This window comes from Leptinotarsa decemlineata, unplaced genomic scaffold (genome assembly GCF_025532065.1).
Source record: "Leptinotarsa decemlineata unplaced genomic scaffold, Ldec_3_MD MMD2_tig00000010_RagTag_RagTag, whole genome shotgun sequence".
NCBI classification, from domain to species: Eukaryota; Metazoa; Arthropoda; class Insecta; order Coleoptera; family Chrysomelidae; genus Leptinotarsa; species Leptinotarsa decemlineata.
The window spans coordinates 1,474,175-1,490,302 of record NW_027412538.1 but is presented as its reverse complement, the minus strand read 5'-3'; the positions used below and the strand labels follow the sequence as shown (position 1 = coordinate 1,490,302).

The 16,128-nt window shown below is 37.0% G+C and overlaps 1 protein-coding gene across 4 annotated transcripts in view; it reads right to left on the bottom strand.

The window, feature by feature from the left end:
* Positions 1 to 16,128, bottom strand: part of LOC111507119 (5-oxoprolinase) — a 137,383-nt gene that overhangs the window by 58,878 nt on the left and 62,377 nt on the right. For all 4 annotated transcript variants that reach the window (XM_074171240.1, XM_074171241.1, XM_074171239.1 and 1 more), the window contains 2 exons: positions 9,452 to 9,695; positions 73 to 170 (listed from right to left, as the gene is read on the bottom strand). In XM_074171240.1, the coding sequence (XP_074027341.1) occupies positions 73 to 170; positions 9,452 to 9,695 (342 nt within the window). The remainder of the gene's footprint in view (positions 1 to 72; positions 171 to 9,451; positions 9,696 to 16,128) is intronic.

The window sequence follows — 16,128 nt, the reverse complement described above, 5'->3', positions numbered from 1 at the left end:
AACTGAGGGCTGGATATTCAGCCGATAGATATGTTTGTGGTAACAGTAAACAAAACAGTTCATCATACTCACCCCCGGTAAGACTGGCACTGCGGTTTTTGGGCCCAGATTGATAGTCCTGCCGTCCGATCTGATCAGAAGATTGAGACCTCGGGCTCCAGGACCGCCACCTGCAAAGTGGATAAATGGAGTCGTGAATGGGGATTGAATTTTGGCTATTTGTTTCTGAAAAGATTGACTTTTGTTGAATATGATGTTGAGAAATACAATGTATTTCGCTTTTATAAACAAAAAGATGATGAAATGGAATGGAATGCTTTATTCAAATAGGATACATCCTAATATATATAACAATGATAGTAATGTTAACATTAATTTACATATAAATACAATAATACAAAAAACATCTACTTATATTTGTTAATAAGTAGTCTTACCTACGATAATTGAAAATACAAAAAAAAATAAAAGATAAAACATATTACATAATACCTTAATGGTCTCTTAAATGGTCTAATGAATTTCTTTTGAACAGAATAAGACTGTTAGAAGACTTCACATTTTCAGGTTGACTGTTATACTTAATAAATCCTTTGAATATTAATGTTTTAGTGTTGAATGTTTTTGTTTGATTATTTACATACAAATTATTTTTCATTCCAGTATTATACTGGTGGATTTTGAATATTAAAAATTACAAATTTGTCAAAATATGAGGGTGGAAGGTTATGTAACATTTCGTAAATGTAAATCATCGTTAAATATGTGAGCCTACTTTCTATAGATAACCATTCTAGAGTATTAAACATTAAAGATATATGAGTACTCCTGTCACATCTCAAAATAATCCTCATTACGCGATTCTGTAGTTTTTGTAGTGTTCTCATTTTATACAAATCACTTGTGTATAGAAGAGTGGGACAATATTCAAAATGTGGTTGTATTTGTTTGTTGTGCTTGTAAAAAAATATAATTTCTTCAAAAATGTTTTCTGTATATAGGTGAAATCGTTATTCATTGATAGATGATTGTCTAACATGAATACTAGATATTTGAATTCAGTAATGAGCTGAATTTTATCATTTTCTATGTTTATTTCAATTTGATTTAAATCTAATTCTCTGTATTTGAACGGTGTAGTAAGTATCATAGCCTTTGTTTTGTTTACATTTAGCTTCAGTTCATTAGTTTTTGAATATATAGCAATATTATGCAATGCTTCATTCATTTTTTCAATAGCTTTTTATATATGAAAAGAGAAATGAAAATTTCTAACGAAACTGCTACAATTAACTAACTACAATTAGTACAATAAACAAGTTTATTATGATAGTTTGAGAATGTCCATATAGGACAAAACTGCAGTAACGTTAGTTACAATAAGTTAAGAAATTTTCATTTCTCTTTTCATTATGATCTCCTACCACGTAGTAACGGCTACATACATCAATTTACACATCTCGTACAACAGTCAATCTGATAATAATAATAACACTAATGATTTTCAAACAAGACTCAACCTCTAACGGAAGCAAGAAACTCTTTGGAAGGTTCGAAATAGATGAACATTTCAACCTAGCAGACCACTGTTATAATATTCATGCAGTCATTGTTCACTGTGGTTCTGGCGTTGAATTTGGTCATTATTACGCCTTGGTCAAAGAAGAAACGGACTGGTTTAAGTTTGACGATAGTCGTGTCACGAAGTGTTCTGGCGATGCATTGAATTTATTGGAGCCTCTGGAGACACCCTACATTTTGTTTTATGAGAGAGAGGACATTGTTAGATCAAGATCTTCAGATGATGTGGTGCTGCAGGTTTTTCCGGGTTTTCCTGCAGCTGAAAAAGCAAATGCGCCACTGGAATCAATGAAGTCGCCCCGGAGCGCCAATTAATTTTTATTGTATTTATTTTTAAAATTATTACTAGAATATGTTAAAGCTGAAAATTAAAAAATATTAATAACTTTATATATATATATATATATATATATATATATATATATATATATATATATATATATATATATATATATATATATATATATATATATCTTTATCACTAACCGATACTAGGGCATCATCAGCGAAATAATGTTCATATTCACATTCATAACATTTGCTGATATCATTATTGTGAATAGTAATGGCCCCAAAATACTTTCCTGCGGAACCCCGTGGTATATGCTTATTGCTGTTGATACAAATTCATTGATTTTGGTTACCTGCTTCCTTCCTGTGAGGTAATCACTGATCCAATCAATAACTTTTCCTTCAATGCCATATTTTTATAATTTCTTAATTAATATTTCACGATTAACCATTTCAAACGCACATTTAAGATCTAAAAATACTGCTACAATGTCTGTCAATGCCTTTACTCATTTTATCTTTCCATTCAGTAACTGAAAGCTGAAGTGCGGATTCGCATGAATGTCTGGCTCGAAAACCAGATTGGTTTGTGAATAGTATGTTTTTTTATTGAAATATTCCAACAGTTGTTGATATACTACTGATTATAACAGTTTTTCAGCGCAAGGTAAAGTGTTAATTGGCCGATATTCATCACATTTTTTTGTGTTTGGAACTTTTTCGATAGGCGTAACTGTACTTGTTTTTAGATCATCTGGAAAACTACCATTTTGTAACGAGTTGTTGACAAAATGACACCACACATGTCCAATTACTTCAAAACTACTCTTTATAATTTTGCTCGATAATGCATCTACTTGTGATCCTTTGTTTACTAAATTGGATACAATTACTTTCAATTCTTGAAGAGTTAGTATTTTAAAATCACTGAAACGTAGTCGATGTGACAGGTAAATCCAATATATTCAATATCAGATATAATATCTGTAGATATTTACAAAAAATGAATTGAAACAATTAGCCCGTTCTTGTTTTTCTCTAATGATAACTTTTTGATTATTTTTTCAAATTGAATACCATTAGCAAAAAAGTTTGTGAACTGTTTTGGATTGATTAATTTCTTTTGAGTTTTCCACATTAAACATGGGTTATGTTTGTTGCTGTCAATCTGATTAACATGATATTGACTTTTCTTCACCTTTATAATATTTGCGACAGCATTACGTTTATTTTTATAATTATGCCAATTAACATCATTAGCATTTCTTTTAAATAACTTGTAAGCAAAATCTCTTTCTTTACTCAACCTTTTGATTTGACCATCATACCAAGGCAGATCTTCTTCATAGAAAGTAATTGTTTTTAAAGGTACAATTTCATTTAAAATATTTTCACAATTTTCTTCAATGTTATCATAAATCTGATTCACATTTGTATTGTTAAGTGAAAAGTTACAATCTAATAAATTAGGATTAATGTTGAACAATTTTTTTTCTGTGAAGTTCCTAACAGTTTTTGTTTGTTTGTTTCTGTAATTTATTTTTTCACTATGAAAATATTTAACAGATATTAAAAGGTGGTCTGTGAGTTGAGGTTCATCCAAAACAGTTGATAGCTACAATGCTGTCCTAATTAGTTAACACATAATCAATTAAGGTCTTACTGTTATTAGTAATTCTTGTAAAGGTTGTTACTTTCTGAGATAAACCATATGTATTGAAAAGTTCTTTTATTAAAAAGCTTTTTTGATCCGAAGAACGATAAAAAACTCGTTAATCATAGAAAAGTTCAGATTTGGTATATTTTCACTGTTCGCTTTCAAGACAGTTTTATTCATTTTATTGGTAGAACTAAAACCTCTGGCAGATTTCAACAGATTTTGTTCTGGTGTGTTTTGATAGATTTCTGTTCTTGACTGAACAAAGACAACTTCTCCAACTGGAGCAGCGAAAATTAAATACTCTCCTCCGTGACTACCATGAAAAATTTAGGATTGTGGTTTTATCCAGAATCTCGCTCCACTAAATATGTCAGCTATTTTTACTAAACTCCTCATAAGGTCGTCGGACTGATCCGAAATAGTGATTTGCCTAAAACTTAGACTATGCGAGTCACTGATCATGTCAAAATATTTTTATTGCGACAGTATTAATAGACCTGCTTTGAGACAATCAGATGCTCTTCGACTAAGGCGTATTCAGAATAGATGTCTACGTTCAAGAGGAAGATTTAACTGTTAAATCTTCCTCTTGAAGATGATCACTTGGTGATCGAAACACATGTCGATGTGTTAAAATAACGGTTTGGTGTTGGAAAAAAACTCCAGTAATATTCATTACTACACCAAAGGTTCCAAACAGTGATTCAACCAAAAGTGTAGCAGTGTGAGGAGAGATATCCATGGTTGTCAGTTTTTATAAATAACTTCACATTTCCGACGTCTCAGCGACGTCTCTCTCATATATCATGTCATCGATGCAAAACAATCCCGTAATTCCTATCATAATACATCATGATCTGCCTGAATTAGATAGAGTCAAAAACTACCGATCAGATTTACCTACGGTTGACATACGAGTTCAAAATAAATATGTGTATCCGTATCTTTCATAAAACTGAGGATAATTCCTTCACATTAATTTTCAATGCTTTTGAATTGTGACTGAGAGTACGTATCACTTGGTGAAATAGTTTCAATAATATGACCATCCTCTGCTCCATCGGAAGGACTAAGTATATGAACGCAATTGAGGCACAATCCACAATATCAGATATTACTTTCAACCAGCTCAACATCAAAAAAGGTTCTCATCTTTATAAAATACCTGACATCATATTTGTGCCAATGAACTTACACAAGTGTCCTGTAGGCTCATCAATTTTCGAAAAGGTAATGTTGAAATTGAAAGATTCAAATTTAGTAAAATATGTAAAATGGATAAGAAAAATGTTCCAAATTACTGAAGAACAGTTTTTTGAGTATTAGTGATATCCAAAATCATGAAGAAGTCTTCATTAGCTCCTGGTGATGATAACTATAAAACGCGCATGTTGTGGAAAAAGTGTTCACTTCAGACTTATTACGCATCAGAGATTCCAATTTTTTTACCCATCTTTGGAATAATACGAAACACAGAGAGTCTAGGGTTATTGCACTCAATAATTTCGAATTTTTTGACCCTGCCTGGCTAAGTATCAATTAACTGAACTTCGAACTTGCCAGATCGCAATTATTGGGGGTTATCCAGCTCTCTCAAAGACTGTTTCCTGTAAAAAGTCATTGATGGTTATTCCACAAATACCTTTACCATGGAAACCGGTACCCCCAAAGAGCAATTTTGTCTTCAACGTTTTCAACGAACTACTGGAAAAGATTATCCTAATTTCATAATGACAGGGTACATGTTTCTCTTTTCATTCAAATGCCAACTCATTCGATAACAATTGTAGATTTCACAACTTGATATATACCTGGAAAAAAAGGGTCTGACTCCTCTGGACCTGAACGTTAAGGAGGTTGCGTTAATAGCCATGTTACGATTGCGCACGGCTGGTGTAAACCTCGAAGTAGGAATGGGTCAATTGAGGCTGAGCCTATGACGGGAAGCGCTTACTACGCAACCTTTGCTGCAGGCAACAAGCGATGCAATTGAACCCAGGTTTGTGTTTAATAAACCCTACAAAATACAATTTAAGCAGTCAGTTAAGAGTCAGATGATACGAATGCAATACGGATTTATACAGATGGCTCAGGGTGTGGAGTGTACTCCAGTTCACTAAGCCTAAGGATTAAGTGGGGAATGGGAAGAAATACCAACGTGGTCCAAACAGAACTGGCTGCTATCTCAATCGCCACAAAAGAAATGACCAAGAAAGGAATTCCTGGCAAAAACATAACAATCTGCACTGATAGCAGACAAGCACTATTAGCTTCAAACAGACAGCGTGTTACGTCAGGGCTAGTACTAGAGTGCCACCAAAATTTAGCCAAAGCATCGGTAGATAGTATCATTATCCTGGGGAGGGTTGAAGGGCACAACAGGAGTAAAGGTAATCGCATTGCCGACTCTCTAGCCAAGGAAGCGGCTGGACAAAGAATTTCAGGACACGCACTGGCACCTACGGCCTGATGACTTCGACAATTGCGGAACTAGTCAAATTTTACACCCATGCTCAATCTCCAAAGAGATGGGATGGAATCAAAGGATACAATCCTACCAGGATCACCCTGGGCGACCCCGGGAAGCTGGCGCCGTAGAAATATCTGGCGATGATCAGAAAATATCTACGCTCAACAGTAGGATTTCTGACTGGCCACTGTCAACTAAGGAAACACCTTCATAATATGGGGCGAGTGAATACACCTTTATGCAGGATGTGTGAACAGGAAAATGAGACTGTCAGGCATGTCCTATGCGAGTGCCCGCAGTTATCGTCAACAAAAGAATGTGTGTTCGGCGAGTTTCGGCCTACACCTGCCGATATAAAGGAGATGTCTCCTAGTGACCTGTCCACCTTCCTGGAAAGGACAGGATGGACAATGACCTAAGAGGACAACTCCTCGGGAGGTCGTATAATGGGCCACATGTGCCCTAAGTGCTGATGACTCACACTCACCCTCCCTACTTTACAGATAGAGATACCTGGAAAAAATCACTAATTGGGGTGACATCAATCATCAGTTTTCTATAAGAAGATGAACGTTGAGAAATCATAATATCATGGCATGCAATTCCACTAAATTCATGAATAGAATTTTTAGGTATGAGAGTTAGATACCAATATGTCTTGGCACACTCGCGAAAGAGCAAAGTCAGACTTTCGGAATACCATCTTGAAATGGATAGTTATGAACAACTCCGCAACTTTCAATACATTATGGAGAACAGAATCAGCCCCAAGGCTGCTAAATTCTATCCTTATATGAGACCCGAATATCACTAGCACCCTTGATAACCTGGAATATCGAAGGATGGTTGAAGATTCTCAACTTTCCTACAATTTTTTTCACGGACTAACTGGGCCAGCTTGATTTTAATACCTGGACTAAAAAGTTTAGGGCCTAACAAATAAAACTTTTCCTTTTTCACACACAATCAATTCCAGCGCCGCTCTAACATTTCAATACCATTTTGTCTCAAAATAGGCCTCAGTTTCAGCAATGACCTCTTCATTCAAGCGAAATTTCATAGGGGTGAGCATTTTTTTTGAAGTCTACGAACAGCCAGTAGTGCGCAAATTAACTCATACCATAATTTGGCAAACTTTTCAATCTGTCTAACAAGAAAGGAATTTTTCCTTCTTGTTGGAAGATTGCTCGCGTTCAGCCTATTTCCAAAAAGGGCAAGAAAAAATGTTCCGAATAAAACTATAGACCAGTTGCTTTGCTTTCTGTGATATCAAAAATCATGAGAAAAGTCGTAAACCACCATATCCTCAAATATTTGGAAGACTTCAACATCTTGAGCGATTGATTAGCGATATATGACTTTCGGAAACAAAGATCAATAGGCGACGTTCTATCGTATGTCACCGATATTTGGAATAATGTAATCGAGAAACATGGAGAATCAAGAGCTGTTGCGCTTGTTTTTTCTAAAGCCTTTGACCGTGTGTGGCCTGAGGGTTTGCTGGCCAAACTTCGATGCTATGACTCGTCGGATCATTTTTGTGTGTGGCTCTTCAGCTTCCTAAAAGAACTTTCCCTGCAAGTGACCGTCGATGGATATCTCTCGAATACTTTCACCATCAACGCTGGTGTTCCCCAGGGATCCATATTGTCTGCAACTCTCTTTGTATTGTATATCAACGACTTATTGGAGAACACCAAGAATCCAATGTATTGCTTTGCTGACGACAACACACTTGTCTCATCATTCCATATGGATTCCAGGACATCGGCTTCAGAGGCACATTTTCACCGGCAGCACAAGGTTGCGTATCCTGATGAGGATCTAGAAGTGATTTCGAATTGGATTGAAAGTAACGAGGTTCAATTCAATGCCACAAAAACCCAAACATCGGTTTTCTCCAAGAAAATGAATGTCTCCGAACCGGATATAATAATGTCAGTTCTGATAAATTTGTTAGGGGTTAAAATGGACACCAAGATGTCTTGGCACAATGGCTGCTCCTCAAAAACGTGGAACACTGTTCCGAACCAGAAAACTGTACACATCTCAGCAACTTTTGATGCTCTATAATGCTGATATCAGATCTTCTTTTGAGTATTGTTCTCATGTATGAAGCTCTGCCCCTAAACATACCCTGAAGTTGCTGGATTCCATTCAGAAAAGAGCCATTCGCCTGATTGGCGACGCGAACATCTGGTGCAACCTTGATAGTCTGGAACATCGAAAAAAGGTTGGAGATTTGTCCCTCTTCTATCGATACTTTCACGGAAGGTGATTTGGCACAATTGATTCTACCAAGAGTGGTATATATCAGAAATACGCGACAGACTGTGACTGCTCATCGTTTTGAGATTCAACTCAGTATACCTCGAACTCACTGTTTAAGAACTCTTCCATCTGGAGAACTGCGTTTATGTGGAATAAACTTCCTGGTAACGTTTTTCCAAATTGATTCAATCCTCAGCGTTTCAAATCCAATGTGAATCGCTACTTTCGCACAGGAACCGCTCAGAGAGTACCTGAAGGATTTTCCTGTAGTGCTTGTGTTTTGTACTTGAGAAAAAAATATCACGTACATCCCAAACTACCGAGGCCATAACCTTCGTAGTCAATTGTTGTGCTTTCGGGCACTTTGGAAGAGGTTCACTAGTTGCCTTCCACTCAGCACTTTCTTTTTATATCTTTACAATGTCAGCTTACTCACGAAATGATGATTTTGTGGAGTTATTTTAATGTTTTCTGATGTTACTGCCTCATTTGAACGTTCCCTGCGTTCTGAATCATCGGTGTCTCTACGACCACGTTTGATTGTTGTTTCTGATAGGGCGAATTCCTTATAACAGTTTTCAACCCATTGCTTCGCTTGAACGGTATTTTTTCCCATCAATAAGCAGTAGAAAATTAATATACGAAAATGTGAACCAACAACTATCTGCTCCTAATATTTCCTTCTCCCGAACTAAAAAAAAAGTAGTGTCACACTCAGCACAATAACTCACAAACTCATGAATAGAATATCATGAAACTTCAACAGATTTCTTTTGAAGGTTAGTACTAACTGAAAAAGTGTTGATTCCAATAAGACTAACGTCATCTATGTGTTAGGCCGAGACTTTTCAGGCCATGTACTAACACCGTTGTATTTCAGAAGTTCGCAGCAAAATACAGCTGACTTGTTCAGAAGTTCAACTTGAGACACTTTGCAATAACCCTTTCATTTTGAGGGTAGAGTCTTCTTGAATGAACTTCCAGAAACGGGTTTTTTCAGAATAATATAATCTGCAGCAACTTCAATCCAAAATAAATCGCTACTTTCGCACAGGCATCGCTCTCAAACCGTTCTAAGAATTTTTCTGCAGTGTTTCTGGATCTTCATAAAGTACCTATTACTTGTCTCCAAAAATAAAGAATTGTGAGCAGTAATTATATGGTGTTATTAAAGTTACCTTCTAGTCCGTAAGGCTGAAGAACCCTTCTCTCAGTAAGAACGGACAGGGTGAGAGGCGCTCTGAACATTAACTCTCTCAGGACCCCATCTCCACCTCTAAATTTTCCTGAACCTCCACTTCGTGCTCTGAGCATAAATTGGCGAACATGAACAGGATAACGTCTTTCGACGATTTCAATGTCAGTTATTCTTGTATTAGTCATGTGAGTATGAACACCAGAGCAACCATGCCAATTGGGACCCTGAAAGTAAAAAAGTATATTTTTCTGATTGACTCTGTAGTTACTCGATGAAGACCAATTGTAATTTTACAAACTACACCAGGTACATACTCAATCATAATTACCTAGAGCATATATCATATACATCTACTCAACTTTTATATACCTCAGGTACATACTCAATTATAATTATAGTATATACGAAGTCAATTCAAATGGCATAAAAAAACTAAATAGCTACCGAACGTCGGCAGTTTCTTTGTATGGCATGAGCGGCGTGATACATTTTTTTTTGTCCAATCATTATTTTCACCAATTTCCTTATTGAAAACTAAACTCAGAAAAGGGAAACAACTCAAATCTATTTGATCATCAAGATATGATCCTGAATTTTTTAATATATTAGTTTCTGAGCACTCCGAAGGTTCAGTTGTGAACCTTCCTCTCCTAAATTCAATACGTCATAATGTGATTGTACTCGTACCCCTCTGTCAAAAAATGGTTCGCAAATGTTTAATTGGTATTTTCATCAAAAATACTACTCCAATGGTCCTTCATTTTTTTTGAGAAAGTTCTTCCGGTTTGGCCAATATAAAATATAGGACAAGAATCACAAGTCGACAATGGAGTTTTATCTTTATTGTTTTCAATGAATTAATTCAAAATATTAGGCTTCGTCCAATTCATTGGTTTTTAAGAAACGAGCGATATTATCAGTAGATAGACCTGGTTCAGAGCTGGTTTTTGCAATTTTTTAAAATAATTGAGTCATAAATATTCACCTCGTAACCGTTGTTGACAGCATTATGTTTCATTAAAATCGGTTTGAAAATTACTTTCTGAAAGTGGAATTGTCTGTGAACCATACTATTGGATGTTACTAGGGTTGCATTTTATATTTCAGGATTAGAGAACAAAAACAAATAATAATAACCAAAAATCACTTTACTGTTTTTCACAATATTCCCCATGAAGATCTATACACTTTTGCATGTGTTTGCCACTCTGATTGAGGTATCTCCAAAACATGCATTCTGAATGCAGCAACCGCTTCTTCAGGTGTCGAAAAACGTTGACCTCTCAGTTTACTTTTTACGTGCGGGAATAAAAAGAAGTCATTCGGTGCCAAGTCAGGACTATACGACGGATGACTCATCAAATCGATGTTTTGGGTGCTCAAAAATGCAGTTGTTTGAGCCGATGTATGAGAGCTCGCATTGTCGTGGTGGAGAGTGATCCGTCTTCAACGGTTGGTTTTCCTGATTTCTTGGAAGACAACTGGCAAACAAATGGTTGTGTACCACTCAGAATTGACTATTCTGCGTTGTTCTAGTGGTAGGGTTGCCACATGTCCAGTTTTTCCGAAAAAACAGGCGACCATTTGCTTGGAAGTGCGCATAATGATGTCAATGTAAGATAGTTTGTGGAAAATTGCAAAATTCTGTTTATTAATAATTTAGCGATGGTCAAGTATAGAAAAGTTATAGAGTTATTCACCTCCACCTCAGTCGTGAATTCAATCGAAGAGTGGATGGAACTTACAAATTCGGTAAACTTACAGAGCTGCCCGTATGTACCAGTAAAACAGACTAAGATATAATCTACATATCTGTACCTGTATGAAAAATTGTTGATTGGACTTAGTCCATGAAAATTTCAGCTAACAAAGGACTCAAGAGGTTTCCCATTATTGAATCCTCGCTACATGAGCAAGCATTATCATTAAATTGAATATAATTTTGAGCTACGCAATCATTAACAAATCTAAAATTTCCTGTTCAAATATTGGATTAATATATCTAGGACATCAAAATATAATAATTCAGCGTTATCAGGAGGAGCTCAATTGGTACGTATTATTTATCCTTTATATTCCGCAAACTATAAAACTATAAATATGAAGTTGCCCAACACTTCTTCTAAGTCTTCTGGGGGCCGGAATGCATGCCAATTTTTTTCCAGATTCTGCGTTGTCATTTTGACAGTTTTTTGTGGTACTCGAAATTGTGTTTCCCAGGAGAGTATACAAGACACGCACAATTATGATAGTGGCACATTTGTTGGAGCTGTGGAGATACTTCAATTAAGCGAAATAAATGCGTACAATGTAGTCTGAAATCGTTTATTAAAAATAATACAGAATGGATATATTTATTTGTTTTTAAATTATTTCTTATGAAATTTTAATTTTTGTTCATACAAAGATATACATTGTATTTGCTCCATAAAACTCGTGATCGACTTTTGCAAGTCTAATCTGCAACACAAGGGGTTTTGCAAAGTATTCATTATAGGCCAGTGTTGAAAACCGTCATTTTTTTTGTCAGTACACGGCGAAAGGTATGGTCTTGATTTCTTTTGAAGAGGTTTCTCCTGTTCCCCTTGCACATTAGTGTCTTCTTCTGTTGCAGTTTTGGTTCCACATAATAAGTATTCGGCTAAGTCTAGGCGGAACGAAAGAAAATCTTTAATTCATTTTGCCGTACAGTCTCTGCGGTATTTACAATGGATAAGTCAAATAGATGTAGGATTACTTTCAGTTTCCATTTTTTTAGTTTTAAAAAAGTTCTATAGCACTCTATCATCTGATTACAGATGTCTACTCCTCCCATTGTTTCATTATTAACTTCAACAACATTTGGCATGTCACTTCTATATAGCTAGAACTAGTTTTATCCCATCTTTTGACTCTAAGTATTGGTTCTTTACCAAAAGCAGTAGAGGCCACTATCACTATTTGTAACTCTGATAAATTCAGGAACAAAGGTACTGTCGAAAAGTATCTATCGAAAAATACGAAGCTATTTACAGACAGAGTTTCTACTAGCCTTAAGACGACTGAAGGGCCAAGTCCAAGATCCTTATTCCTTAAATTTATGGTTGTTCCTTGATAGATTTCAAAATCAAGGACAGTTCCATTTGATGTTGTTAGGAAAAAGTTCTTAAAACCAACTGGCCTTGGTTTATTCTTGACATATTGACGGAGCGCACAATGTCCAAGCAAAGGAATCATTTGTTCATCGATGGAGTACGCAGCTAACTGAATCAATCATTGGTTGAATTCGCCGGAGACGATTATTTTTTTTACTTTCTTCTGAGACCGTACAAACATCCACAACATGCAGCTTAACTCTTAAGAGATTGATTTTGTCTCTTGGCATAATATCAGCAATTACTGGAAATTTGAATTATGTACTCCAATATAAATTTATTCGAGGAAATTTCATACAGCCCATCATTGCATGTATGCAAAAATATTTTTTTATATCTCCAGAAGTAATTTTCCGTTCCTTTCCATGTTTTTGTAAATATTTCTGGGCAATTCGTTCTACATACAACTGGAAAGATGTGTTTCCTAAATACTTTTGGAAGTAACACCACGGTGTAAGAACATTGGTTGGATCAGGAAATACTTCTTCAGGTATATTTTCCTCTTCGAAGGTAATATTTTTGCTCCATCTTGGTACTGATAGTGGTTTGTGATGGAGTAAGGTACTAGTACCTGCACAATCATCATTTTCACCTCCACTTTCTTCAACTTCCTCTTGTAATGGCGAGCTTTCTTCAAGCGGTACCCAATCATCGTCATCCCCACTTCCAAGCTCCAAATCAGACTCAATATTATCCAAAAGTTCATAGAGATCTTCTGGATTAGCGGCAAGTCTATTAACATCGATTTTACGAGTTGTTCCTGAAAACGGAAACGCAATTTAGGAAAGATTTAATTTTTACTTTCCATACTCCTTACGCTATTCACACCTGAACATCACAAACGTGATATTCTTCAAAATATTGGTGTAAAATTTCAAATTCTAACTAAAATTGGATAATTTCATCGAAACATTGTAACATGAACTATTTTTAACAAGTAATCAATCATTAATTTATTTAAAAATAAATATAAGTATATACTTACGCCATTTCTAAACACCTGCTAAAATGTCGTACACGTGCAACCACTATTATCATTTGTTTTGAACTAATTTCAAGGGTAACCACGGTAATAACGCAAATGTAACGAACCCCCATGTTCTTGTGATGCTGTAGCAATCCGTCTAAAGTGGTATTTTGAACCTTATTTCATCAATAATCAGGACGCTCACAAAGTTCATTCAGTAGGACAAACCAAACGATATTTGATCAATACATTGAAAGAACAATATGAAAGAATTTTGAGGAGAATGAGAGTACACTATATGAGACAGAAAACCACTTTCTTGGAAATCGAGGGCGCTAAACGCCCAAAAAAACGACTGGGACGTTGCAAAAAAAAGGTTATCACAGCACCCGCAGTTGAATGGGCTATCAAGTCTTTTCAGCCCTTCAAATCTCCCGGAGAGGATGGTATATTTCCAGCTCTTCTTCAAAACGGACTGGAAATAATTTTACCTATTCTCACAAAATTGTATAGAGCTAGTCTGGCGTGGAACTATATACCACCCAGTTGGTTGGCGGCAAGGGTGGTATATATACCTAAAGTGGGCCGGAGAACCCACACCCCAAATTGGTACGACCAATCAGCCTGCTGAAAGGACTTGAGAGGATAATGGACGGACATGTCACCAGTATGCTTATCAAACCGGCAAATCGACAGATTCAGCATTAAACAACCTCGTTGAGAAAATCTCCCAATCCCTTGACAACAAGGAGATTGCGGTTGCTGTATTTTTTGATATTGAAGGAGTATTTGACAATGCACTACCTGAATCTATAGGATTGTCTCTGGCTAGAAAGGGTATAGAATCGACCATAACTGGCTGGATCTATGCCATGCTAGTAAACAGAACTGCAACTACGACTCTTCACGGCGAGGCTATCAGGTTCAGGGTCACCAGGGGCTGCCCTCAAGGTGGGGTACTATCTCCCCTTCTGTGGTCGCTCCTGGTGAATAGTCTGCTTGATGCCCTCGACAGAAGAAGCTTATGCAGATGACCTTGTCATCCTGGCAAGGTCCACGTCGGGAAGGGTAGCTTGTAATATCCTCCAAAGCGCGTTGGAAGTGGTTCACAGTTGGTGCCTGAGGGAGCAGATGTCCGTCAACCCCAGCAAAACTGTTTTGATTGATCTCCTTCACCATGAGAAGGAAATTGGACGATCTAACGCCACTTTCCCTCAATGGTGTGGTCATTCCATTGGGAACGGAGGTGAAATATCTTGGCATTGTTCTTGATAAAAGACTCACCTGGAACGCTCACTTGGAAAAAGTTTTACACAAAGCAAGACTACCTCTATGAACATGTCGAAAGATTTGAGGAAAAACTTGCGGTTTAGGTCCCAAACAAATCCATTGGATTTATGTGATGATTGTCAGACCAATGATCACTTATGGTGCAATTACTTGGTGGCCGAAGGCTTCACAGAAAACGGTCCAAGCGAAGCTCTCTGACTTACAGAAACAGGCTTGTCTGGCAATCAGTGGTGCCATCAGTACCACACCGTCAGCGGCCATTTAGATCCTTCTATAGCTACCTCCTCTCCACATTTTTCTGGAAAGAGAGGCTAGATGGACTGCATACAGGCTTGTGCACATTGCCAATTGCACAAATCAATTCAATGCAGAGTGCAACAGACTGTTGGTTGACATTGGTAGTCACAGCATTCTGGAAATGACCTCTGATTTTATGCTTCCAACTGTCAACTACGAACTGCCTCATAAAATATTATTCCCGAGTAGAGAGGACTGGATCCTGCGGGAGAAGGAAATATTAAGTGCAGATATTTGTTGGTTTAATAATGGATCAAAAACACCTTCCGGTTCTGGTGCAGGTGTTTTCAGTCGCAGACCCAGGACAGAGTTATCTACCTACCTAGGATCTTATGCGACTGTATTTCAAGCGGAAATTTACGCTATTGAATTGTGTGCGGAGAGATTGGATAAATCCAACCTCACTCACAAGTCAATACAAATATTCTCGGACAGTCAAGCGGCGTTGGAAGCGCTTGGTTCCTACCGAGCAACGTCTTAATTGGTAGCAAACTGCCAAAAAAGACTCTCCTCGATAGGAAGACTAAACCGATTGTCTCTGGTCTGGATTCTAGGCCATACTGGCCTGGAAGGCAATGAAGCTGCTCACTCTCTCGCAAAGGAGGGTGCTGCAAGCGGCTTCATTGGACCAGAACATGTCATTGGCATCGCTTTGGACTTTGCCAAACAAACACTGAACACCTGGATGGCAAGAAGAGTTATGGACTCCTGGCAGAATATTCCAGGATTGGCTCCCTCCAAGGCGTTTATTCACCCTTCGAAGCTTGATTCCAAACAGTTTTTGGACTACAGTAGGGATGAACTACGATGTCTAACAGGCCTTCTTACAGGTCACTGTCATTTGAATGATCACATGCAGAGACTTGGACTGTCGGAAGACAGTGGGTGTCGCCTCTGTCTGGAAAATGATGAAACTGCAGAGTATATACTTTGTGCCTACCAGTCTGGGGACCGAATCAGGTTCTTTGA